The sequence below is a fragment of the Molossus molossus genome, unplaced genomic scaffold (assembly GCF_014108415.1).
Source record: "Molossus molossus isolate mMolMol1 unplaced genomic scaffold, mMolMol1.p scaffold_m16_p_22, whole genome shotgun sequence".
Lineage (NCBI taxonomy): Eukaryota > Metazoa > Chordata > Mammalia > Chiroptera > Molossidae > Molossus > Molossus molossus.
In genome coordinates this window covers 16,001,465-16,025,821 of record NW_023425358.1, presented here as the reverse complement: position 1 = coordinate 16,025,821, position 24,357 = coordinate 16,001,465, and the positions used below count along the sequence as shown (strand labels likewise).

The 24,357-nt window shown below is 47.8% G+C and overlaps 1 protein-coding gene across 8 annotated transcripts in view; it reads right to left on the bottom strand.

Moving 5' to 3' along the window:
• MED15 (mediator complex subunit 15) overlaps positions 1-24,357 on the bottom strand; it is an 80,421-nt gene that overhangs the window by 11,985 nt on the left and 44,079 nt on the right. For 2 of the 8 annotated variants that reach the window (XM_036277040.1, XM_036277042.1), the window contains exons 3-9: positions 23,158-23,209; positions 21,171-21,200; positions 18,396-18,608; positions 10,114-10,352; positions 8,447-8,767; positions 7,242-7,346; positions 1,249-1,368 (exon numbers count right to left, since the gene is read on the bottom strand). In XM_036277040.1, coding sequence (XP_036132933.1) covers positions 1,249-1,368; positions 7,242-7,346; positions 8,447-8,767; positions 10,114-10,352; positions 18,396-18,608; positions 21,171-21,200; positions 23,158-23,209 — 1,080 coding nt within the window. Of the gene's footprint in view, positions 1-1,248; positions 1,369-7,241; positions 7,347-8,446; positions 8,768-10,113; positions 10,353-18,395; positions 18,609-21,170; positions 21,201-23,157; positions 23,210-23,347; positions 23,675-23,706; positions 23,912-24,096; positions 24,183-24,357 lie in introns of those variants that run through there. The other 6 variants (XM_036277041.1, XM_036277048.1, XM_036277046.1 and 3 more) reach the window with 5 other exon arrangements.

Genomic DNA, 24,357 nt, shown 5'->3' with positions numbered 1-24,357 from the left:
GGTGTATGGGTTGATGTTCAACCACTGAGCCACACCGGCTGGGCTATGTATTTTTAAATATTTTTTCTTTATTAATTTTAGAAAGAGGAAGAGAGACAGAAACATCGATGAGAGAGAACACTGATTGGCCACCTCCTGCATGCCTCCCACCAAGGATCAGGCCCACAACCTGGGTATTTGTCCTGACCAGAATTTGAATCAGTGGCCTCTTGGTGCATGGGTCGATGCTTAACCAGTGAGCCACACTGGCCAGGCTAAAACACTAACTTAAAAAAAATTTTTTTTCAAATTGATTTTTCTAGAGAGAGAGGAAGGGAGAGAGAGATAGAAACATCGATGTGAGAGAGAAACATCACTAGGCTGCCTCCTGCACAACCCCTACTGGGGATTGAGCCCACAAGCCAGCACATGCTCTGACCAAGAATCGAACCAGTGACCTCTTGGTGCATGGGATGATGCTCAACCACTGAGCCACACTGGCTGGGCTAAAAGGCTACCTTTTTTTTTTTTAATCCTCACCTGAGGACATGTTTTTTGCATTTATCTTCAGATAGAGCGGGAGGAGGAGGGAGGGGGGAGAGAGAGAGAAAGAGAGAGAAACATTGATGTGAGAGAGAGACATCAAGTGGTTGTCACCCATACAACCCCAACTGGGGCCAGGGACAAACTGCAACTGAGGTATGTGCCCTTAGTGGGAACTGAACCCAGGACTCTCCAGTCCACAGGCTGATGCTCTAACTGCTGAGCCAAACTGGCCAGGGCAGGCTAACATTTTTTTAAAAATTTTTCTTTATTGATTTTACAGAGAGAGGGAGAGAGAGATAGAGACATCAACGAGAGAGAACAATAATTGGCCACCTCTTGCACACCCCCCACCAGGGATCAGGCCCATAATCCAGGCATGTGCCCTGACTGGGAATCAAACCGGCGACCTCTTGGTGCATGGGTCGACACTCAACCACTGAGCCACACCAGCTGGGCTAAAAGGCTAACATTTTTAGAAGATAGTTTGCTCCCACTTTCTCCAGTAAATGAAAATATCAGAACTATCCAAAATATTAAAATAAAAATAAGCCCAGATATTTACTCACATCCCCTCAAGAAATAAGCTGGATTTGGCCTCATGTAAGCTTGGTTAGGCACTCTGAGAGCCACTGTGAAGGAAGTCACAGAGATTACAGTGTGCCTTACAAAGGCGCTCAGAGGACCCCAAGCTCCCAGGGGCCCTGGGCACCGCCCCGTAAATACCTGTGCTGAGGGCTGTCCGCCCAAAGGGATGGAGCTTGACTGGACGGCAGACACAGCGGTGGTGGGTGGGAACCGGGCTCTTACTTGCATCCCGCCTTGGGCCAAGGCTGCGGCAATCATCTTGAGGACAGAGGGACAACAGACAAGGTGATCGCAACAAAGAAACGCAGTGCAGGGGCAGGTGGAGAGGGGTGTGCAGCCTCTGTAACAAGGGTGAGGGGCCTTCAGGAGCTAGGGGCAGCCTGGCCTACATGTTCAAGCCCACAGTGTTGAGGCCCATCTAGACATCAGGGATCTAGAGGAGCTGCCAAGAATACCGCCTCCAAACCGTTCTATTCTGCTGGCTGCACTTCAACAAGCCTCTGATCTGCTGATGTGCCCACAAAGCCTTCAAGGCCAGACCTCACGGACCAGCGGTGGTATGTTTGGGAGACCAGGCTCCTGGGGCAGACTCTGAAAGAGTACAGTCCACTAAAGCTGGTTAGAAATTGGCTGTCATTAAAATGGAAGAAGAGCCCAGGCAAGCCGGCTCAGAGCACCTTTCCTTCCCAATAGTATGCCACCTATGAAAACACCTCCGAGGGCCTGAACTCAAACTGTCCTCCTCTCCTCCAGGTGTCTGAGTTTCTTCTGGGGAACTAGTTTATAACTAAAATCAGGGAGAGGTGGACAAGGGAAGCCTGGGACTCTGCCTGAAGCCTGGAGCTCATAAGGAGGTGCATCTCCCCCAGGGACATGGGTCAGGTATGTCCCTAAACGTACAAGATGACTCCAGACTCCAGAATTCCAACATGTACTGGGACCACTATCCTCAAACAACTTATATTGCTGAAAGCATTAGGACAGCATTGCCATGGGTCAAGGCCCGGCTTGCACTGATGGGAACCAGTGGTCTCCTGAGGCCTGGTCACTCTCACTCTAGGCTCTGAGTTGGGGATGGAGAACAGGCCTGCATATACTCACAACTGTTCAGATGAAACCAAACTATAACAATTCAGCCCCTCAGAAAGGAAGTGGGATGATCCATGGACAAACAAAACATCTGTCCCAGGAGGCTGTGAGCCAGTCCATAAGACTGAAGCAGCACTGACGGCCACTGAGTCAATGCGGCGAGGTGTGCCAGCACAGAGCTCTGAAGCAGGGCAAAGGCCCGAGGGGAGACCTCTGGCATCACAAGTGTGTTCCACACTCACATCCACGGGTCACATGCAGCAGGCACCACAAGCTGGGGGTGACACAAGCAGTAGCAGATTCCAAACTGAACCTTCTAATAGCTACGGGAATGGGGCAGCCCTCACATAGGGCTGGGAGCAGACTTTTATGCAGCCACTCCAACAAAATAACTACCTGGGGGTGGGGGACGAGGAAGCCATTCTGGTATCTGCCAAAACACGAGAACAGTCCTGGAAAGCCCACCATTCACCACTTAATTAGACACAAAGCAGGATGTCGGTGAGGGTGTGAGGATAGGAAGTCTGGAGGAAACACAGCTCCTCCTCAGAAGGCCTATTTCCCGAACCCAGGGTGGGGCCAAAAGCAACTGTCCTGGGTGTGGCTTCAGCCTGTGGTCACATGGGGTAATAGTAAACAGTGTCCATTTACAACCACCAATGCACTGCACTCGGAGGAGCCCATGTGAGCCAGTGGCTATTCAACAGTGCTCCTTTCAGAGGGAGAAAGACCTGGAAGTAAGTCAGGTGGTACAAGAGAGTTGCAATTTTTTTCCATGAAGAAACAAAAGTAATAAGGAATGAATACTTAAATCTAATTTGGTGCTGACTGGTTTTCTTGTAACTGAAAACTCCTGGGAGGAAAAGCTCCTTTTCTTTTAACCACAAATTCTAATGAAACCATAGCAGTAGTGTTTACTGGATCAGATGAGCCAGGCAGCGAACATCCAGCAACCCATTCTTCTGAGTGACTACGTTTCTCTACCTCCCAACACACATCCACCCAGAAAGAAATTAAAGCTCCATCCTGCAGGCTGCAGGCCTGGCTCCTCCGTGGTCACTAGGTAGGAGGGCCTGGAAGGAGGAGAGAGGGATCCATGCAGGGTGGCACATCAGGAAAGTATCTTTTTGTTGTTGTTGTTAATTCTGAGGATATTTTTCCATTGATTTTTAGATAAGAGTGAAAGGGAGGGAGGGAGGAAGAGAGAGCGAAACATTGATGTGTGAGAGAGAGAGACATCGATTAGTTGCCTCCTGCACAACCCCAACTAGGGCCAGGGATTGAACCTACAACCCAGGTATGTGCCCTTGACCGAGAATCAAACCTGTGAACCCCCCGCTTCAGTCCAAGGGCTGATGCTCTACTGCTGAGCCAAACTGGCCAGGGCCAAGGAAGTATCTTTGATGATAATTCTTTGTGATTTGAGAGTTATAGTTAAATTTCCATATACCACAAAAATAAAATGTTAAAAGATAAAACCATAGGGGCTGTTTGGAAATGGAAACAAGTTCTGTTCTGGTTTTATCTGCAGTCACAGATAACATTTAGGAAAGAAACAGAAGTTAGTGCAGCTACCCTGTGTACCCTACTAAATCCCACTGTAGTGATGATGTCAGCTTGCTCATTTACACAAGCAACGTCAGATACAAGAGCTGGGCATATGCGGAACAGAGCACACCAATTTTCCTAGTATACCAAAACCCCAAACTCAGTCCCTGGTTGAGGCCTGATCACTCACTGGGCCACAGCACCATGGAACATTCGACAAGGCACCTCTTTTCTGCTGTAAGGGGCAGACTTGACAGACAAGGCATGGAGGGCTGTCAGCTCAGGCCCAGTTTCAGCACTTTTTCACAGAATCAGCATTTGCCCCTTTGTGCAGCAGCTCACATATGAGAAGCTGCAACACAGGCCACTGTGTCCTGATGTCAAATACATGGGCACCACATATGAGTCCTAGCTTGCATCTCTGAACTCCTGATAGATAACTGGCTGATATGATTTGAGGGCACCAAAGTGACCCAAGTGACTCACTTCTGGGAAACATCAGAAACAATCCAAAACCCAGCCATGCATTAGGACATGCATCCCTGGTAATAGCAAAAAAATGGAAATAATCTCAGGATCCAAGACTAGGACATTATTTAAGGACAGCAGGATACATTCATAAGAGGAACACTATCTATACAATAATGTTGATAGACTTTAATTATATTTATCCTCACCCGAGGACATTTTTGCATTCATCTTCAGATACAGCGAGCAGGAGGGAGAGAGGGAGGAAGAGAAAGAGAAACATCAGTATGAGAGAGACACACTGAGTGGTTGCCACCCACACGACCCCAACCGGGGCCGGGGACAAACTAAAACTGAGGTACGTGCCCTTAGCGGGAACCGAACCCGGGAATCTCTGGTCTGCGGACAGACACTCTAACTGCTGAACTAAACCGGCCAGGGCAAGAGATTTTAATTATAAAACATTTTATTTCTATTGTAACATGACCAGGAAATAAGCCACGCACAAAACCCTATGTATATCCTGTCACCTCGACTATGTGAGAACTGAAAAAAAAAAAAAAAAGATGCCAAACTGCTTCTTCTACTCTGAAATAATTCTCTTATTTATAGTTCTCCTAACTAACCACACTCTATAGTCACCCCATATTATAAAAAGTTTTTGGGTCCTAGTATCTCTAGCCTTGTCTTGTCCAGGTTGCAAAGGAAGGCCGTGAATCCAGAGATTCCCCAGCAGGGCTTGTCCCATCCTGGGGACCCCACTGCTGCTAACAGAATGCAGGGATGCCAGCCAACTGGCCTCCATGAAAGTGCACTGCCGGCCATGAGCCCAGATATGAACCAGCAAACCAGAGGCAGAGGACTGCCCAAGTTCTGCATCTGGGCTGAGAGGCACAGCACACACGTGCACTGGCACGCCCGGGCTGCGAGAATGCTTCCTCTGCTGCCAGCACCTGGGAATCCCACTGCAGGCCACACAGCGCAAGGTGAGGCCTCTCACCTACTCTGCCCGACACTGGTCTGTAACACGGGAATGAGGTGGACATTACTCCTAAAAACAAAAACAAAAACCTGAAGGCACCTTCTTCATAAAACCGAACCCAGCCGTAAGTACTCAAGTGATGTTCCCCTTCATCCACCCCAGCTACCAGAAGAGGCCCAGTCCCCTCTTAGTTTTGCCTGCCAGCAGCCCTGTGTGCTCTACCTGGAAGGAAAGGTTACTTTAGAGGTGACTGAGCCCATGGCAGAGTCCACAGCCAAGCTCCTGAGCTGGCTGGACTAGGACCTTGAACAGAATCAAAGGTCAAAGTAACTGCTGGGAAAAGAAGCGCCGAACGTGGGCTCTTATGGGATACTGAGTGCACAGCTGTGCCTGATTTTGGAAGGAGGTGAGGCAGCAGCGAAGCTACAAGAGTACAATTCCTTGAGCTAGAAGCCTAGGAATAAACCTGCAGGATGGGCCCATACCATTGGAAGACATCAACTTTTCCATGGGGGCTTATTCCCAAACACCAAGTAATGGGATGAAAAGGGAAGTTCTGCTTCAGGATGGCCCAGCACAAGGCAAAAAATGCCTTGCATTTTCCTACTAGACTGGACCTGAGAACCAGAAGTTTCCATTAAGAACAGTCCAGGGACAGAGGAGGAAGGTTCATATAGTGGAAAGGGCAGTGGCTTTTGTAGGCTGGGAGGGCCATAGTTCTGACCATGCACCACCTCCTTCTCTGCATAAGACACCAAGAAGAGAGAGTCCTAGAAAGCTTGAGGACAAGTACAGAACACACAGTAGTAACAGCAGAGATGGACTCCAACCTTGTCACATAGGAGAGCCAGGCCCCTCCCCAGCTACAGATGTGAAGTCCATGGTGTGTTTTGCACAAGACCATGTCTGGCAAGCTGGTGACATAGGGAACTCTGGGCCCAAGTCCTTTGGTACAGTGACCCCGAAGGCTGCTAGGTTGGCTCAGCTGCATCCAAACATCTCAGGCTCCTCTGTTGGCTAGCTTCTCCTCAGGCAGCTTCCCACGACTCCAGTATTATAGCTGGGACCAGGAAGGACTGTTTCTTAGTCTTCCTACAATGAAATGTCATCTGATACTAGAGGAACACACCAAATCCCAGAAGTGCTCGACATGTGGCCCCGTGCACCAGACAGGGAGACTGGCGCACTTGTGGATAACAAGTGGGACAGGAGTACAGTGTCACAGCGGGTGGCTGTAGTTGCAGCACATCAACTAGCACGTCTCCTCCATCTAAAGCCAACACTCTCTTCTGAGCCAGGACTATCAACGCTCCTACCACTGGGTGGAACTAGGAAAAACTGAGGCCCCAAACTGGATGTCTCTCCATCTCAGCATGAGCACGAGGGCGAGGGAGGGTGTCTATGGAGAAGTCACAGGGCCAAGCTCCAACCCCCAGGTACCAACGAGGATTTGGCATCTACTAGGAAAGGAGGGGCAAGGCCTCCTCCATCCCATCGACATCCAATACACAGAGGATGGATGTGGTGGTCCTTGGCCACACTGCCCAGCACAGGCAGTGAGCTCCAGAAGTGAGCCAGACAGAAGATCACAGCACAAGCCTGCACTATCAGCTGGAGTCAAACGCCGCCATTCTCACGCTCTTCCTACTTTCTAGAGAGCTACTGTCCAGCCCCTGCCAGCCCCATATTCAGAGCTGAGGCAAGCATAAAACGGCAACACTGCCCTCTCTAATCAGTGATCTTAGAAGAAGGAAAGAGGTAAGATAAAGGACATCAGAAGAGAGGTGGAAATGACACATGCACTATGCATCTGGGGTGCCCAGATAGGATTAAGCAGAGCTGGCTACCCCATGACCCCAGGGACCAGCTCCAGGAAAGCCGTCAGCTCGCAAATTGCCAGGGGAAGAGGAGACCCATGCTTTACCAACTTGGCCCCTGATCCAATCAGGACCCTTAGCACAGAGCACCAGAAATCCAGCTCCACTCACAAGTGGACATGCACCTGCTAGCAACTACAGAAGCCCTTGGCTCTGATGGCCCTCACCTGGACTCCAGAACCCACTATCTGGGGGGCCTGAGCTGTCGGCGCTGGCTGCTGCTGCACCTGGGTCTGCACCTGGGGCTGCTGCACCACCATCGGAGCTCGGACCTGAGGGAGGAAGGGAGAATTCGATTTGGAGCCACAGAGAGCAGAGCACCCACTACTTCTGGGGGAGCTTTGAATCTCGAAGCTTTTTGTGAGAGGGAGGATGGGATCATTATGTCTTTGCCGGTTATGTCACTTTAACTCACTGGCTCTGAGCTGGCACAGTGGAGTCTCACTTCCTCTAACTCTGGTGAGAAGTCCAGCCTTCCCACTGAATGTCACCACTAGCTACCACTGCAAGCAAAGCAATGGCTCTAAATACACAGCCCAGCCTGCTCAACCTCTGGCCCAAGCACACTGACAGTCTTACAAGAGTCCACTCGGAGCCCTGACATCTCAAAGAAAACCAGGGTGGCTGGCCAGCCAGAAACAGGATGGCTCCCAGGTGACATGTGAACTCATACCTGCTCCTCCCGACTATCCCCAGCCTTCCAGCCTGCCCTGTGGGCCTCCTATTCACCTGCAACTCAGTTCAGGCATGGCCTGTCCCTACTCCATTCAATGAATTGCAAATAGAAAAGGCCATGGAAACCAAGGAAGTGAGAAAAAACAAAACAAAAAACACCCCAAAATTAAAATGGCCTCTTAATGTAGCTACTCCTAACTTGGTGACACTTTCTGTCCTCTGTGTAAATGCCACTGACTGGATTTGATTTGTACAGAGATGCATAATGAGACTGAAAGTAACATTTCATATTAATACTCCCCTCAGAAATATGGTAGTGACAGGGATCTTTGATCAGGAATTCTGAGCATGGATGCTCAATGGAGGTGACATGTCCTCCCCATAGTGAGAATGCATGTGCTGCCATTCACAACCCTAAAATGTCCACGGCCACCACCAAAGTCAACCATGCTTCTTGGAAGACGAACTACTACCCCTGCAGCAGGAGCCCCCTGTGCAGGATGCAGCATCTCTTGGAATGCACGCTCCTTCGCTGAGCCAGATGTGGAGGCCAGTGTGGGGAATGGCCACCTGAGGCCCAGTGCTTGAAGAGAGGACATGCCATCTACAGCCACGTAGCCCCAGAAACTGCTAACGGCCACCAGTTACATGCAATACCAGAGAAGAGCTATGTCCACCACAAGTCACGAGTACTTACAAGTTTCAGCTGTGGTTGGGTGTACAGCATCTGTCCAGGGAGGGCTGGAGCCTGTGACACCAAAGGCTGGGTCTGTGACTGTGGCGGGAGCTGTGATGGTTGGTTCTGAGCAACTGGTGGCTGCTGGGGCTGAGGCTGGGGCTGATGGTGCTGTGGGTGATGCATCTGCTGCAGCTGCTGGGGTAGGGCCTGGTTAGGGGGAGGCTGTGGCTGCTGCATTGGTGGCTGCTGTATTGGCGGCTGGGCCTGCAAAGCCTGTTGCTGTTGCTGCTGCTGTAGCTGCAACTGTGCCATCCTCTGTAGCTGCTGTTGCTGCTGTATCTGGGGGCAGAACAAGTAGCACTCCGTCACCCCACTAGCACCTGGGGCCTGTGCCAGCTTTGCCCCCAGGAAGCCTGCCCAGGCTGCCCTCACATGGGGTGGAGGGAGCACTTCCCACAGGACACTGAGAACACACCAAGAGTGCACCAGTGCTCTGGCCATCAGACACTGGTCCACCCCTAGATCTGAGAGAATGAAAGATTCCAGGGAAATATTGGGAGAGTTTAGTAAGGAGTAACATGGTTGTAGCCCCATGGAAGCTGGGATAAATGCTCGGTGACTTAAATCTTTAAAGTCTCTCCAGTGATGTTGCTTGGTGCCTACAGTGGTCAATAGTACAAGCCTCACGAAGACAGCCAATGTCTGCTTTTCAGGATGAGGATGAAAAGTGGGACTGAAGATTCACTGTTGGCTCTGGAAGAGGGGCCTCCAAAATCCAGGAGGGTGGCCACTAGTAAGAGAAGTCAGCCAGCCAAGGCCTGGAGGAAGTGGAAAAGTGGAGAGGTCTCCTTAGGGATTCCTTTCCTCAACCAAGAGCAGACCTAATAATAGGTGCTTAACATGTCTGGATGCTGACTGTAAACCATGGGCAAAAAAAACTGTTTTCTTAGAAACAGGGCTTCTTTTTTTATTTTTTTTTATCCTCACCCGAGGACATTTTTCCATTTTTTTGTTCAAGTAGAGTGGGAGGGAGAGAAAGGAAGAGAGAGAGAGAGAAACATCGACGTGAAAAGGACACATCGAGTGGCTGCCACCCGCACGACCAACCAGGGCCGGGGACAAACTGCAACCGAGGTACATGCCCTTAGCGGGAACCGAACCCGGGTCTCTCGGGACCGCAGGCTGATGCTCTAACCGCTGAGCCAAACCGGCCAGGGCGAAACAGGGCTTCTTAAGGTGACATTGCCATGACCATATGGGACACTAGATAGAGGTCGATTAGTGCTGCATCCAGATACCAAACAAGCCCACAGGATGGCTCAAGCATTCCTACATCGTGGCATGTTCTTTTCACTTCTTGATTCAGTTAACTCTTACACGAATCTCTTGCACTCAGAGCCTCCACAGAATCAGGCTCCAGCACACAGTAGGCCTGCAGCTAGACATTTAGGCCTGGCAGAGAAGCCTTCCTCTTAGCACAGCACCCTCCTAGTAAGTCAAGGCCTATTTCTCCTCCATGTCTCAGGTTCTGTGGGAAGCCTAAGAAGAAGGAAGCAGAGGCACCAGGCATCAGGAGGATCTGCTGCTGGCTCTGAGCCCCTGCACCCAGCACAATGGCTGGTGCGTGTCCAGGGCTCAAACGCCATAGGAGGGAGGCCGAGTATGGGAACAAGAGCACTTGGTACCTGTTGCTGGTTTTGATGATGCAATTTAATCAGGTGCTGCTGTTGCTGCTGCTGCTGCTGGAGCTGCTGCTGCTGCTGCTGAACCACTGCCTGGAACTGCTGTTGCATGGCATTCTGCTGAGCCTGGAACTGTTGCTGTTGCTGCTGCTGCTGCTGCTGTAATGCCGCCTGCTGCTGCTGGAACTGCTGCTGCTGCTGCTGCTGCTGCTGCAACGCCACCTGCTGGAGCTGCAGCTGGGCTGGAGACAAGACCCAGGAATCAGGCCCAGTTGTACAAGGCAAGCAGAGCCCATTGCCCAGTGCTGTTCAGACAGGGAGGGTGGTAAGACTGTCTGCTGTGCCACCCAATCCTGAGACTAAACAGATGTGATGGGAGCAGTATTTGTGTTGATTATAGAACTTATTATCACAAATTGCTCTATAATAACAAAGAAAAAAGAAAAGGGTTAAGTCTTAGATGGCCAAGAGGCCCAGCTTCTGGTGACCACTAATCTACTTTCTGTCTTTTTTGTTGTTGTTGTTAATCCTCACCCGAGGGTATTTTTTTCCATTGATTTTTAGAAAGAGTGAAGGGGAGCAGGGTGAGGAGAAGGAAACATCAATGTGAGACACACCTCAATCGGTTGTCTTTTGCATGTAACCTGACTGGGGCCAGGGATGGAACCTGCAACACAGGTACATGCCCTTGACCAGGAACCAAACCCATGACCCTCAGTGTGTGGGCCAAAGCTCTAACCACTGTGCCACACCAGCCAAGGCAACTTTCTGTCTTTATGGATTCAAATTAATGGAATCTCAAAATATGTGGTCTTTTGTGATGGGCTCCTTTCACTTAGCATAATATTTACAAGGTTCACCCATGCTGTAGCACATATTGGTATTTATTTTCATTGCCAAATAGGATTCCAATATATGGATTTCCCATTATTGGTTTATCCATCCACCAGCTATGGACATTTGGGTTGTTTCCACTTTAGGGCTATTATGAATAATGCTGATATGAACCTTTATAAGATTTTCTGTGGAGAAGTTTCCATGGAGATTTTCTTTTGGAATGATGAAAAGGTTCTAAATTGATTGTGGTTATGGTTGCACAACTCTGTGAATATACTAAAAACTACCAAAGGTTTCACTTTAAATGGGTGAACTATATGGTACACTAACCATATTTCATTAAAGCTGTTATAAATAAAAAAAAAAGAATACAGAGAAATCCTTTGTATACTTTGACCAGTTTCAACCTATGGTACCATTTTGTAAAATTATGACATAACAACACACCCAGAATGTATGCTCATTTATGCAGTGTGAATATTAAGTTCTTTACAATTTTCTCACCTGGGTAGATTCAGCCATCATCACAGTCAAGATACTGAACAATTCCAACACCACAGGGATCCCTAGTGGTGCCAACCCCTTCAGCAGTGGTTCTCAACCTTCCTAATGCTGTGACCCTTTAATACAGTTCCTCATGTTGTGATGACCCCAAACCATAAAATTATTTTCGTTGCTACTTCATAACTGTAATTTTGCTACTGTTATGAATCGCCATCGGAAATATATGTTTTCCGATGGTCTTAGGCAACCCCTATGAAAGGGTCGTTCAACCCCCAAAGGGGTCACGACCCACAGGTTGAGAACCACTGCCCTTCAGCAACCCCATCCCTCCACTCTTGGCAACCACTAAGGTGTCCTCTATTTCGAAATGTTGTCATTTCAAAAATGTTACATAAATGGGGCCATACAGTATGATTAACTTTTTTCATTCAGCATAATTCTCTGAATATCATCCAGGTTGTAATGTGTAGCAGTAGCTCCCTCTTTTTGAAAAATTTTAACTGATTTTATTTTATTTTATTATTATTATTTTTTTATCCTCACCCAAGGACATTTCTCCACTTTTTGTTCAGATAGAGCGGTAGGGAGAGAGAGGAAGAGAGAGAGAGAGAGAGAAACATCGACGTGAAAGGCACACATCGAGTGGCTGCCATCTGCAGACCCAACCAGGGCCGGGGACAAACGGCAACCGAGGTACGTGCCCTTAGCGGGAACCGAATCTGGGTCTCTCTGAACCACAGGCCGACGCTGTAACTGCTGAGCCAAACCGGCCAGGGCTGAATTTTTAACTGATTTTAGAGAGAAAGATGAAGTAGGAAGAGAGAGGAAGAGAGGGAGGGAGGGAGAGAGAGAGAGAGATTAGTTGTTCTATTTATTTATGCAATCATTGGTTGCTTCTTCTTTTTTTAAATATGTTCTTATTGATTTTTTTAGAGAGAGAGGAAGGAAGATAGAAACAATGATGTAAGAGAGAAACATCTATCTGCTGCCTCCTGCACGCCCCCTACTGGGGATCGAGCTTGCAACTGGGGCATGTGCACTGACTGGGAATCGAACTGGGACCTCTCAGTCCATGGGATGACACTCAATCCTTGGAGCCACACCAGCCTGGCAACTGGTTGCTGCTGCTTCTTTTATTCTTTATTAATTTTAGAGAGAGGAAAGGAGAGACAGAAACATTGATGAGAGAGAACATCGACTGGCCGCCTCCAACATGGCCCCCACTGGGGATTTGGCCCACAACCTGGGCATGTGCCCTAACTGGGAATTGAGCCAACCACCTCTTGCTGCATGGGTCAACACTCAACCACTGAACCACACTGGCTGGGCTAAAATTTAGGCATATTTTAATCTCTTTCCCAAATATAAAAACCTGAGTACTCTCTTTTTTTTTTAGGAGAGGAAGGGAGAGGGAGAGAAAGAGAGAAAAACATTTATGTGAGAGCGAGACATGGATTGGCTGCCTCCTAGACTCCCTACTGGGGATTGAGCCCGCAATCCGGGTATGTGCCCTGACTCAGGATCAAACCAGCAACCTTTTGGTGCACAGTTCAATGCCCAAGCAACTGAGCCACACCAGGCAGGGTGAACACTCTCTAATTTTTAAAGTAGGTTTTATGTGCACATAATAGACCTAATTTCCTTGATATATTCCCCTCTCTGACTTATAGTTTGGTCCCTGTTTATCAACTTATACCCACTTACATACAACAGACTTATAATAAGAGGTAGGATAGAATGGCTAGGGGTACCGCCTCTGACCCAGACTAAGCTGACTCAAATCCCCAAACTGTCACTTCTCTATGCCTCAGTTTCCTACACTGGACTAACAAATAATCTATTATAGGTAAAACACTCAACATAGTGCTTGGGATGTAGCACATCCACATGGAGGTTAGCTCTAAGCATTATTTTACAGAGGTAATTTTTGTTTATTACAAGAATTCTCAACCTTATCCCTACTGAATTTTGGACCAGACAATCCTATGCGATGAGTGTGTGTGTGTGGGGGGGTTGTCCTGTGCATTCAAGATGTTCAGCAGCATCTCTGGCCTCTACCCACTGGATGCCAATAGCACCTCCACAGTTGTGACATCAAAACAGTCTCCAGACATTGCCAAATGTCCCCTGGGGTGCAAAATCACTGAGAATCACTAGTTTAGATTTACACACATTAACTATTTTATATGAAAAACATTTCTTCTCTCATCATACACCTGGCATCTTAAGAAGGATAGTCTGAGAGGTAAGAGGAAACGGTGAGAAAATAAGAGTATGTCCTTAAAAAAAACTTTTTATGAAGGTCTCTTAGGCTTTATTTGTCTAAAAATGTCTTTTTCCCCCCTATTCCTTAGATGAGTTTTACTGGCATACAACTGTGGTTGGCAGTTCTATTCTCAACACTCTAACCACCTCCTACTTGACTCCATCTCTGAGTCTGCTGCTTGCACCTTACAGAAACTGGCTGTCTCTAAGATATTCTTCTGACCTTTGGTATTCTGCTGTTTCATACCAGGTTAAGGCATGGATGTATTACTCAACCTGTGTGGGTGTACTGAGCTTTTTCTAAGCCATTGTCCCACATAGTGTTGTGCTTCCATTCTCTCCACTTGGTCCTTTTGTTAGGTATTAGTCAAACTTTCTGATTTTATCATTTACATTTCTTACCCTCATATTTTCCATGTCCACTTCTCTGGGCTACATTCTACATTATTTCTTCAAATCTAGCTCTAGTTAATAAATTCTTTCTTTAGCTATATCTAATATACTGTTTATTCATCCATACTTTTTTCTTTCATTAATTTTATTTCTCACTTTCTAAAAGTTCTATTTGGTTCCTTTTCAAATCTGCTTGGTCACTCCTGATAGTATCACAGTGTTTGTTCAGTTGGAATTCCACCCTTTATTTCTTTAGCACACAAAGCCCATATCTAATAATTGCTATGTGTGTGGTCCCTAGGAATTTCCAATTTGTTTATTGTTTCTGTTCTTCCTCATGGTGCCTTTGCTCTTTTCATGCCTGCTGATCTTTGTGTGTTCAATGCTTGACCTTAACAGCAATTCTCACAGTCCTAATCTTGGAAGCATTCTCCTCCAATCTGCCCTTGCTTCTGGTGGAGCTACCGATGTCAAGGGCCCCAGCACAAATCCTGCTGGATAGAGGGATTCCAGCCTTGCTTTCGCTCATCTTGCAGTGGGCCAAGGCACAGCAAGGCAAAGAGTATCCTCTACCTTCTGCCAGCCCAACAATTCAAAATGCAGCCTAGCCCTGGCCAGTTTGGCTCAGCAGTTAGAGCATCGGCCTACGGACCAGAGAGTGCCAGGTTCAGTTCCTGCTAAGGGCATGTACCTTGGTTGCAGTTGGTCCCGGCCCTGGTTGGGGTCGTGTGGGTGGCAACGTCAATGTGTCTCTCACATTGATGTTTTTCTCTCTTCCTCTCTCTCTCCCATTCTGTCTAAAGATAAATGCAAAAATGTCCTCAGGTGAGAATAAAAAAAAAAAAAATGCAGCCTAGTTATCCAGAAGGAGGGTTCCTTAGCACCTAGCCTGTCAAACAGCCAGAAATAGGACTTACTTTTTTTTTTTTTTTATCCTCACCCGAGGACATTTTTCCATTTTTTGTTCAGATAGAGCGGGAGGGAGAGAGAGGAAGAGAGAGAGAGAAACATCCATGTGAAGGGACACATCGAGTGGCTGCCACCCTCACGACCAACCAGGGCCGGGGACAAACTGCAACCGAGGTACGTGCCCTTAGCGGGAACCGAACCCGGGTCTCTCTGGACCGCAGGCCGACGCTCCAACCGCTGAGCCAAACCGGCCAGGGCAGGACTTACTTTTTTTTTTATCCTCACTCGAGGACATTTTTCCATTTTTTTGTTCAGAAAGAGTGGGAGGGAGAGAGAGGAAGAGAGAGAGAGAGAGAGAAACATCGATGTGAGAGAGAAACATCAATCAGCTACCTCCTGTATGACCCCCACCAGGGATCGAGCCTGCAATCCAGGTATGTGCCCTGACCGGGAATTGAACTGGGACCTCTCAGTCCATGGGACGATGCTCAATCCACTGAGCCACACCAGCCAGGCTAGGACTTATGCTTAAAGTTAATTTTACATGTACATGACATAAAATTCATTGAGGAACAAAAATGTAGAGTGATTAAGTAAGTCTCATTCCAACCCTGTATCCCAGCCAATAGCCTTACCCTTAGTCAGCATTTGTGTTTCTTATGACTAACCTGGGTCACTTAGATATTATCACAGCGGGCCCTGGACTAGCCCTTTGATAGCCCTGGCAAAACCTCCAACTAAGGCCCTGCCCACTAGGGGCACTGAATTAAGGCATGAAATGGCCTTAATCACAGTGGCACTTGGAAAAAAAAAGTAAGAAAGAAATAGCAAATGCCCATTTGGCCATGACACCTACTTAAGGCACACCAGGCAGATAAGAGGTCAAAGGCAGGGAGGGAAGGTCTCTGACAGAGGCAGCAGCAGGACATGAAAGTAGAGAACCCACTTAAACCTTCCTCTAGGGCCACACAGGAGACCAGGCCCTTCAGAAGCTGAAAACAGGATGTGGGTCAAGGTTAGATTGAGGACGGTGCAAGCAGGATATCAAATCTTTTGTCACTGATCTTCTGACAAAGTCTTAGGTGTGAGACTACAAGACAAATCATGGGAGCATTCTAAACTCACACATTTTAAAACTATTTTTTATTATAAAATACAAGTTTGTGATCAGAGAAATTCAACCCATTACACTACAGTATAATGTAAAAAGAAGCCCAGGGCTGGAACCTCTCCTGCACATTCTTCTGTAAGCTATCTTGTGTGTAGCAGGTGTGCTGATAAGACAAAAGGGGACAAAGGAGCTCAAGATGAAGAATTGAGTGAAGAGCTAAGAGTCTGATGGCAAGACATTAGTAAGGAGAAGAGCATGAAGTCCTGAGGAGGAAGAGGATGGCTGAGGATGGAAGGTTCTAGTGCAGGAGTGGGTGGGAATGAGAACACATATGGCATCTGAGAAGAGCAAAGCAATGCTAATACAGTAAACCCAACAAAGAACAGGGTGCTCGGGTCAGGCAGCCTGGGTTTGACCCTAGCTCTAGGCCACAATAACTTCTGGGCAAAGCAGAGGCAGTGACACTGCCCTTTTCATAGGGTTACTATGAAGAATACATGACAAAAATACATCAAAACACCACAACCAATACACAAGTGTTCACAGCAGCTTCATCTATAATAGCCCCAAACTGTAGACAACCCAAATGTCCTTCAAGGGTGAATGGATAAGTAAACTGGGTACACTCAGTTCATAGAATACTACTCAGCAATGAACAAGAATAAGTTATTAATACAACTTGGAGGATCTCAAGGGCATTATGCTGAGTAAAAGAAGCTAATCTCAAAAAGGCAGACATTGAATGATGCCACTGATAAAACACAGGCAAAGTGACACAATTATAGAGATGGAGAACAGATCAGTGACTGTCAGGGCTTAGGGTTAGAGGGCAAGAGTGATTATTAAGAGGTATACCCAGCCTACTGGTGGTGATAGAACAGTTCTGCATGCTGACTGTGGTGATGGTTACTCAATTCTACATATGATAAAATCTCACAGAACTACACACATGTAAGTGCACACAAGAATGCATATAAAAACTGGTAATGTCGCCCTGGCCTGTTTGGCTTGGTGGTTAGAGCGTCGGCCTGCGGTCCAGAGAGACCCGGGTTCGGTTCCCGCTAAGGGCACGTACCTCAGTTGCAGTTTGTCCCCGGCCCTGGTTGGGTTGCGCGGGTGGCAACCATTTGATGTATCCCTTTCACGTCGATGTTTCTCTCTCTCTCTCTCCCTCCCACTCTAGCTGAACAAAAAACGAAAAAATGTCCTCGGGTGAGGATAAAAAAAACAACAACAAAAAACTGGTGATGTCTGAATGGTCTACCTGAGTTGATAGTATTGTTAACATGTTCATTTCTATTTTGTTTGTTTGTTTTTTTAAAATCCTCACCCAAGGACATTTTTGCATTTATCTTCAGATAGAATGGAAGGGAGAGAGGGAGGAAGAAAGAGAGAGAGAAACATCGATGTGAGAGAGACACATCAAGTGGCTGCCACCCACACGACCCCAACTGGGGCCAGGGACAAACTGCAACCGAGGTACATTCCCTTAGTGGGAACCGAACCTGGGACTCTCTGGTCTTCAGGCCGACACTCTAACCACCGAGCAAAACTGGCCAGGGCCATTTCTCAGTTTTGATGATGTACTAAGATATTATCATTGGGGAAACTGGGTGAAGTGTACTGTGCTATTCTGCAACTTCTAGTGACTCAAAGTATTTCAAAAATAAAATGTTCTATAAAGGAAAAAAAGTACTGAAGCACTTTGTAGTGCATTCCAAGTACTAAATAAATGTTTATGAGAGTGAAAGGTCCATCAAGACATATCCTGGAAAGAAGAGGGAGACCTGTGCTGTAGTCCAGCTCCTGGAAAGGGCAGCTGAGTGCAGAGGACAGGGGCCATGTCCTGCAGAGAAGTGCAAAGAGGGAAAGGGTAGAACTAGAAGGAATGGCCCCTGAGATTGGGACAGTCCAGGGGTTGTGAGGTACTAACAGCTCTCTTTGTGGCCAAGAACTCTGAAACATAACTGTTTCTAGTATGGCTATGGCTACAAAATATAACCCTTTGGATGGAGCCTCAGGCCACTCCAACCTCCTCCAATTCCTCCACTCCCACCCAGGGGTGGGAAAGGGGTCTTAGTGTCACTTAACTCTTCTGGTAGCCCACAGAAGGCTTGGAGCCTTTTCTCTCCATACCAACAAAGATAAATAGACAGAGCTCCTTGGACCTTCTCCAGGCTTTTCAGGATACCATCTTAAGCAAAAGAATAAAATGCACAATGCATCTAAAGAAAGTGGTAGGTTCTCTAAGAAGCGTGGTACTCACTCTGTGGAGTTGCCGTGGACACAACAGCCATGCCATGGGGGGCCATCCCTGAGGTGCCGGGGGGTGGCTGCCCAGAGAGGGGCATTGGCTGCCCCATGGCACCAAGGCCTCCCATCCCACCTAGGGACTGTCCTGGGCCCCGAGAAGGCATGCCAATTCCGGCTGCTCCTGCAGCAGGTCCGCCAGTCAGGCTCTGTAGTGCATTCATAGGGTCTGTGGGAACACAAAGGCACAGCGTCTCAGAAAAGCGACCACTGAACTGGGTGAGGCTCTGAAGGTTATGAGGCCCTCATGGAGCACACACTTCCTGCCACCTCCAGGCTCAACTCCCTCAAAGCCCCAACTGGTCAGAGGCCAGAATCCTAGAAGCCTCCAAAATGCCAGCCCAACTCCCCATCACAACCCAGGGGCAGGATGCCCCTGTGTGTATTTGTTACTGCTTCTGGACCATGAACCCTATTGGGCAGGGCATAGGTCCCATACTCCTAGTCTGGCCTATATCAGGGTCCTAATGTTGAGAGACAAATTTGCCCTCCAGGACAGGTGGTGGCCCCCACCCCTCCTGGCTGTACAGTCCCTTCCTGCTGGAGGAACACACAAGGCCCTTTTCAAGTAAACAAGAACATGGGGGTGTTGGGGGGATACAGAAAAGCCAAAGGGAAGGTAGACGTTCTCCAGGGAGATCACACATCTCCTTGTACACCAGAAGCCCACCTCTGCTAATCTGTGTAGAACCCCCACTGAGGAGCAGTTCTCAGGACACTACTCCTACGCCCAGGACCACCACACCAGAACATGCTAAGGCGTGAGGGAGAGGTCCATATAGTGCCAAGGAGCTCTATGACACTCGCCAAGTCTACCCGGTCTGCAGACTCAGCTCAGTGAGCAATGCTGCACCAGGACAAGTTAACTTGATGCTCTCGTCACACGCTCTTGTGAGTGTAGGCTCACTGCAAATGGCTAGCTGCAGATAGGTATGGCCTGGCCTAGGCACCATGCCACAGAACTGGGTGCCCAACGACTCTATGCTTCAATGCCAAGAGCCCAGATGTTCTCCTGGCCATGTACTCTGATCCTACCTGCCCCAGCTGGCTGAGAATCACTATACATGCAGAGACCCTGAGGGAAGATAGGGCCACATAGGCAGGTGCAGCTAGCTCAGCTGAGGCAAGCATGGGAGTCTGGCATTTATAGTTCTGCTGCCTAAGGTAAGATAAACAGCATGGAGGCTAGCTCCCTTCCGGACAGGCTGGAGTCTAACTGGCCACAGTGGACCTAACCTCCTTCGCTGGCAGCTCAGTCAGTGAAAGCAAGGCTAAACTGTCAGACAGGATCTCCCTTATGTGATAAAGCCTTAAAATAAAAAAATAATGATAATTTTTAGTTTAGTTTTGTTTTTTCTATCCTCACCCGAGGATATATTTTAATTTTTTGTTCAGATAGAGCAGGAGGGAGAGAGAGGAAGAGAGAGATAGAAACATCAAGGTGAGATACATCGAGTGGATGCCACCCGCACGACCCAACTAGGGTCGGGGACAAAGTGCAACTGAGGCACATGCCCTTAGCAGGAACCGAACCCGGGTCTCTCTGGACCTCAGGCTGACACTCTAACTGCTGAGCCAAACTGGCCAGGGCAATAATGATAATTTTTAACTTACAAAGAAACTCTGTAACTTAAAGATAAATCACAGTTGCCCTGGCCGGTTTGGCTCAGTGGTTGGAGCGTTGGCCTGCGGTCCAGAGAGACCCGGGTTCGGTTCCCACTGAGGGCACATGCCTCGGTTGCAGTTTGTCCCCAGCCCTGGTTAGGTCGTGTGGGTGGCAGCCACTCGATGTGTCCCTTTCACATCGATGTTTTTCTCTCTCTTTCTCCCTCCCACTCTATCCGAACAAAAAATGGAAAAAAAATGTCTTCAGGTGAGGATAAAAAAAAGATAAGTCACAGTTACCCTGGCCGGTTTGGCTCAGCGGTTGGAGCGTTGGCCCCCGGACCAGCGAATCCCAGGTTCGGTCCCGCTAAGGGCGTGTGCCTCGGTTGCAGTTCTGGCCCCAGGGGCCGTGTGGGTGGCAATCACTCAATGTGTCTCTCTCACATTGATGTTTCTCTCTCTCTTCCTCCCTCTCTATCTGAAGATAAATGCAAAAAAAAAAAAAAGTCACAGTTATTCTCTAAGAACCACTACAAGCTGTTATGCTGACTATATAATAATTGTTCTCTCCCAGAGAAAAATTTTAGATAATGTCTCAATAACTATGTGAGTTTTTTTTTTTTTTTTTAATCTTCACCCGAGGATACTTTTCCATTTATCTTCAGACAGAGTGTGTGTGTCGGGGGAGAGAAATATCAATGTGAAAGAGACACATCAATTGGTTGCCTCCTATACGATCCCGACCAGGGCCGGGACAGAACCACAACCAAAGTAAGTGCCCTTGACCAGAATCAAAACCTTGACTCTGGTCCACGGGCTGACACTCTAACTGTTAAGCCAAACCGGCCAGGGCACTATGTGAGTTTTTATAATCTTTTTGCTGGGGAAAAAAACATATTCAAGTGAAATGTGATGGAGCAACAACATCTTATGGGCACAAGAAAAGGAAGGATGGGGAGTACGGGGTGCAGCTCCACAATTCTCATGGCCAGCCAGAGGTCTCTCTGTGAATTCTGTCTTCTAGTAACAGCTTAATCCCAGGTACATGTGGCATCCACAGTCTCACACCTGCCACTCCAGATCCAAGGTTGGTAAAAATTTGAATTCAAAAAGGAAAAATTCTTACCACTGACAGAAGCTTGAGATTTCTTGTTATCTATATTAAAACAAAACAAAACAACACACACACAAAATAAACAAAGTTTTATATAACCACATATTTCTACAGTAAGTCAGTTTTACAGGCATTTGCCCAGAGGTTATTTGCTAAACCTGAGCTGACCCTGCCTAGAAACCAGATAAAACATACCTCAGAGCTTCGAGAGGTGTGTGTGTGTGTGTGTGTGTGTGTGTGTGTGTGTCCTATTCTTGGCAGCACTGACACTCAAGCGGGTGTGTGGTCAATCTAGGGCCTCAGAAAACTGCCCCCAGGCAGAGGCTCACTCACTCTGGGCCTACTCTAGTTCTCCTTTTTTCCCAGGTCCACAGTCTCAGCTAGTGTCCTGAGTAACAAACAAGAAAGCTATGGGGATCCATGATGGGCCCAGAATGGTGCTGAGAAGTCCACACTTCCATTTTCAGCCTATGTTGGTGAGGCAGCATCTCCATTTTCTACAAGAAACTGAGGCTGGCCAAGGCTGGCTGGGAGTCAGATCTAACTGGCCCCAGTATCAGGTGGGGAACTGCTACATCAGTTCTACCCTCTCCTGAGGAGCTGGTGAGATGGCTGCAGACACTCTAGCCCATAGGTCTGTGTGCGCCAACATGCCAGGGCCACCTCCTGAACAGGCCAGCCCAGCCCTGACAAGCAGAATCCCTTGCTAGGACAAACCAGAGTGGTTCATCCAGGCTGCTCATTCTACAGGCTCCTACTTCCACCTCCTCTTGTTTTATACTCCACAGGACCCTTCCAAACACAGCAAGAAAATAAAATCAAGTGAAGTTCACCTTGTTGTGGCTGTCCTGGTAAAAAGTTAGTGTGGAAAGAACAAAATCTACTGGCCATTAAAGGGCTCTGGGGTTCTCCCTTAGCCCAGGATTACTAACATTGACTCTGTAGCTGCCTCTACAACCACAGGAGTAGTGACTGGACTTGCAAAGTGCACACTCCAAGGACAGGTTATGTCAGGAGCCTATCTCCCATGGTAACACAACTGCAGGCAGGCAGGAGGTGCTGTTGGCTGAAACCACAGAGTGCCCCACCAGCCCCAGTTTCTTTTAGAGATTGCAGCCATCCAGGAACATTCAGTGTCTACACAGAAGACCACCAGGACCTTGACCCTGGGATGCAATGACATTCATTTCTGGAGTCATGGCTGCTGCTGGGCCTGGCTAACAGGGCCACAGCAGGACCCTGGGAATCAAAGGAGGAGGAATGTGGCAGGAACTGGGTGTCCCTCACTACGGCAGGGAGCTAGAGGCATGATTTAGGAAGTTGGCCTCAGAAGCTTCCAGCCTGACAGGAACACACATTTAGGTCAGGCCTCCGTGGGTCAATAAAACCAACTATTAGGAAAAGAAGTTTCTGTTTCAGGAAAACTGCTTGTTTAAGAACTACTTAGAGATAAAAGCAACAGTCCTTTCTGTTTTTAAAGAATTCTTTTTTTAAAAAGCCTCACCCAAGGATGTTTATTGATTTTAGAGAGAGGGGGAGGAAGGGGGAAGGAGGAAGGAAGGGAAGGAGGGAGGGAGAGGGAGAGGCACTGATCAGCTGCCTACTGTACAAGTTCTGACCAGGGATCGAACCTGAAACCTATGGGTCCTGACCAGAAATCAAACCCACAACCTTTTGGTGCACTGGATGATGTTCCAACTGACTGAGCCACCCGACCAGGTCAACAGTCCTTTTAAAAAGATTAAATGGATAAGCAAGAACAACAGTCCAGTTTAAACCACTTTGACGCTAACATTTCCATTATGCCAAAATCAGCATTTTTGAGGCTGAGGCTCTGGGGGGGATGGGAAATATGGAATCAAATGCAAAGCAATGAAGAACTTTCCAGAAAGCAGGCATTTTTGCACAGACTCAGGCACTATGGCCAAGTAAGTCTCCACCACACAACAGGGCCAGCATCTCACAGCGATCACAACCAGAAATGTAAAATTTTACTTACGAATGTCTCGAAAATGGATAATGAGCCTGGCCACAAGAGAAAGGTATTCGTCCTAAAAATAAAAACAGGAAGCAGTTTAATCCCAGATGAAGTGAAGCAGTGCGCCACCCCTTCCCTCCCCCCTAACACTCCGGTGCCACCAAGCTAAGGGCTCTTCCTGAAAGGCTGCTGGGTTGAAGCCCACTCACACCTACAGCAACACTCTGCCCAGCTGGGCCTTCTCTGGAATCTGGCTCTCAGAGAAAAGCTGTCAGTGCTCAGCTACAGGACGCCAACAAAAGGCACCGAGAAAGAGAAAAACAAGACTTCAAACTGCTGCTCCTTCCACCTTGTTGTAAACACTTAACCAAGAGGGCCAAGTGCCAACTCAGGTACCCTACTTTTCAGAGGGTACAGTAGGTCCAGTGGAAACGAGAGGCTGTCCTAAGGTCACAAGGCATATCAAAGTAGTCATGGGCGAGCCGCTTTTGTCTTTGCACTATTTGTATTGAAGTACTTTCGCTTTTAATACCCAGCCTGTTGCTTTTTCACTGCTGACGTCACACTTACATGCAAATCTGGATGTTCCTCCCTGGTTGTGCTTTCTGAGATCTGTGTTAATCTGAATTTACTGCACAGACAAGGAAGAGGATGCAGGGCCACTTGAGGGTGGCAGGTGAAGGCGACTGCTGAGGGCCCTCTTTGTCCCAGCTGCAATGTTTCTGAAACTGCTCAGTAGGGCCTGCCTTCCACCAAATGTACTCTTTGCAACCAAGGACACTTACTCCCGGGTGTTCTGGGGAACTCACTACTGTGGAGTTTGTCCTGTAGTCAACAAAGGGATGTTTGAGTTAAAATCTTATTTCACAGAAACTGTACATCCTTTCACTCCTCAAAATGCTCATCCTCCCATCAAGGCAGCCCTGAAAGGGCAAAGCCTTAACTCTCTGCCCCACTCACATGGCTCTCTTCTTCTAAGTCACTGAAAGTGACTATCCACTTGAAAGCAGACTGACATGTCGATATCTAGGACCCAGCCACAGCACCTGTGAGCCCAGGGACAGACAGTGAATCTCTGTCATAAGAACACCTCCAGGGAAAGAAAAATAAAACAAAAGTGGTCTCAGACAAATGTAAAACTATAAACATACTTTCTAAATCCTTATTATCCTTCATCTATCTCCAAACTTCACCCGATCACTTTTTTCAGCCAGGGACATC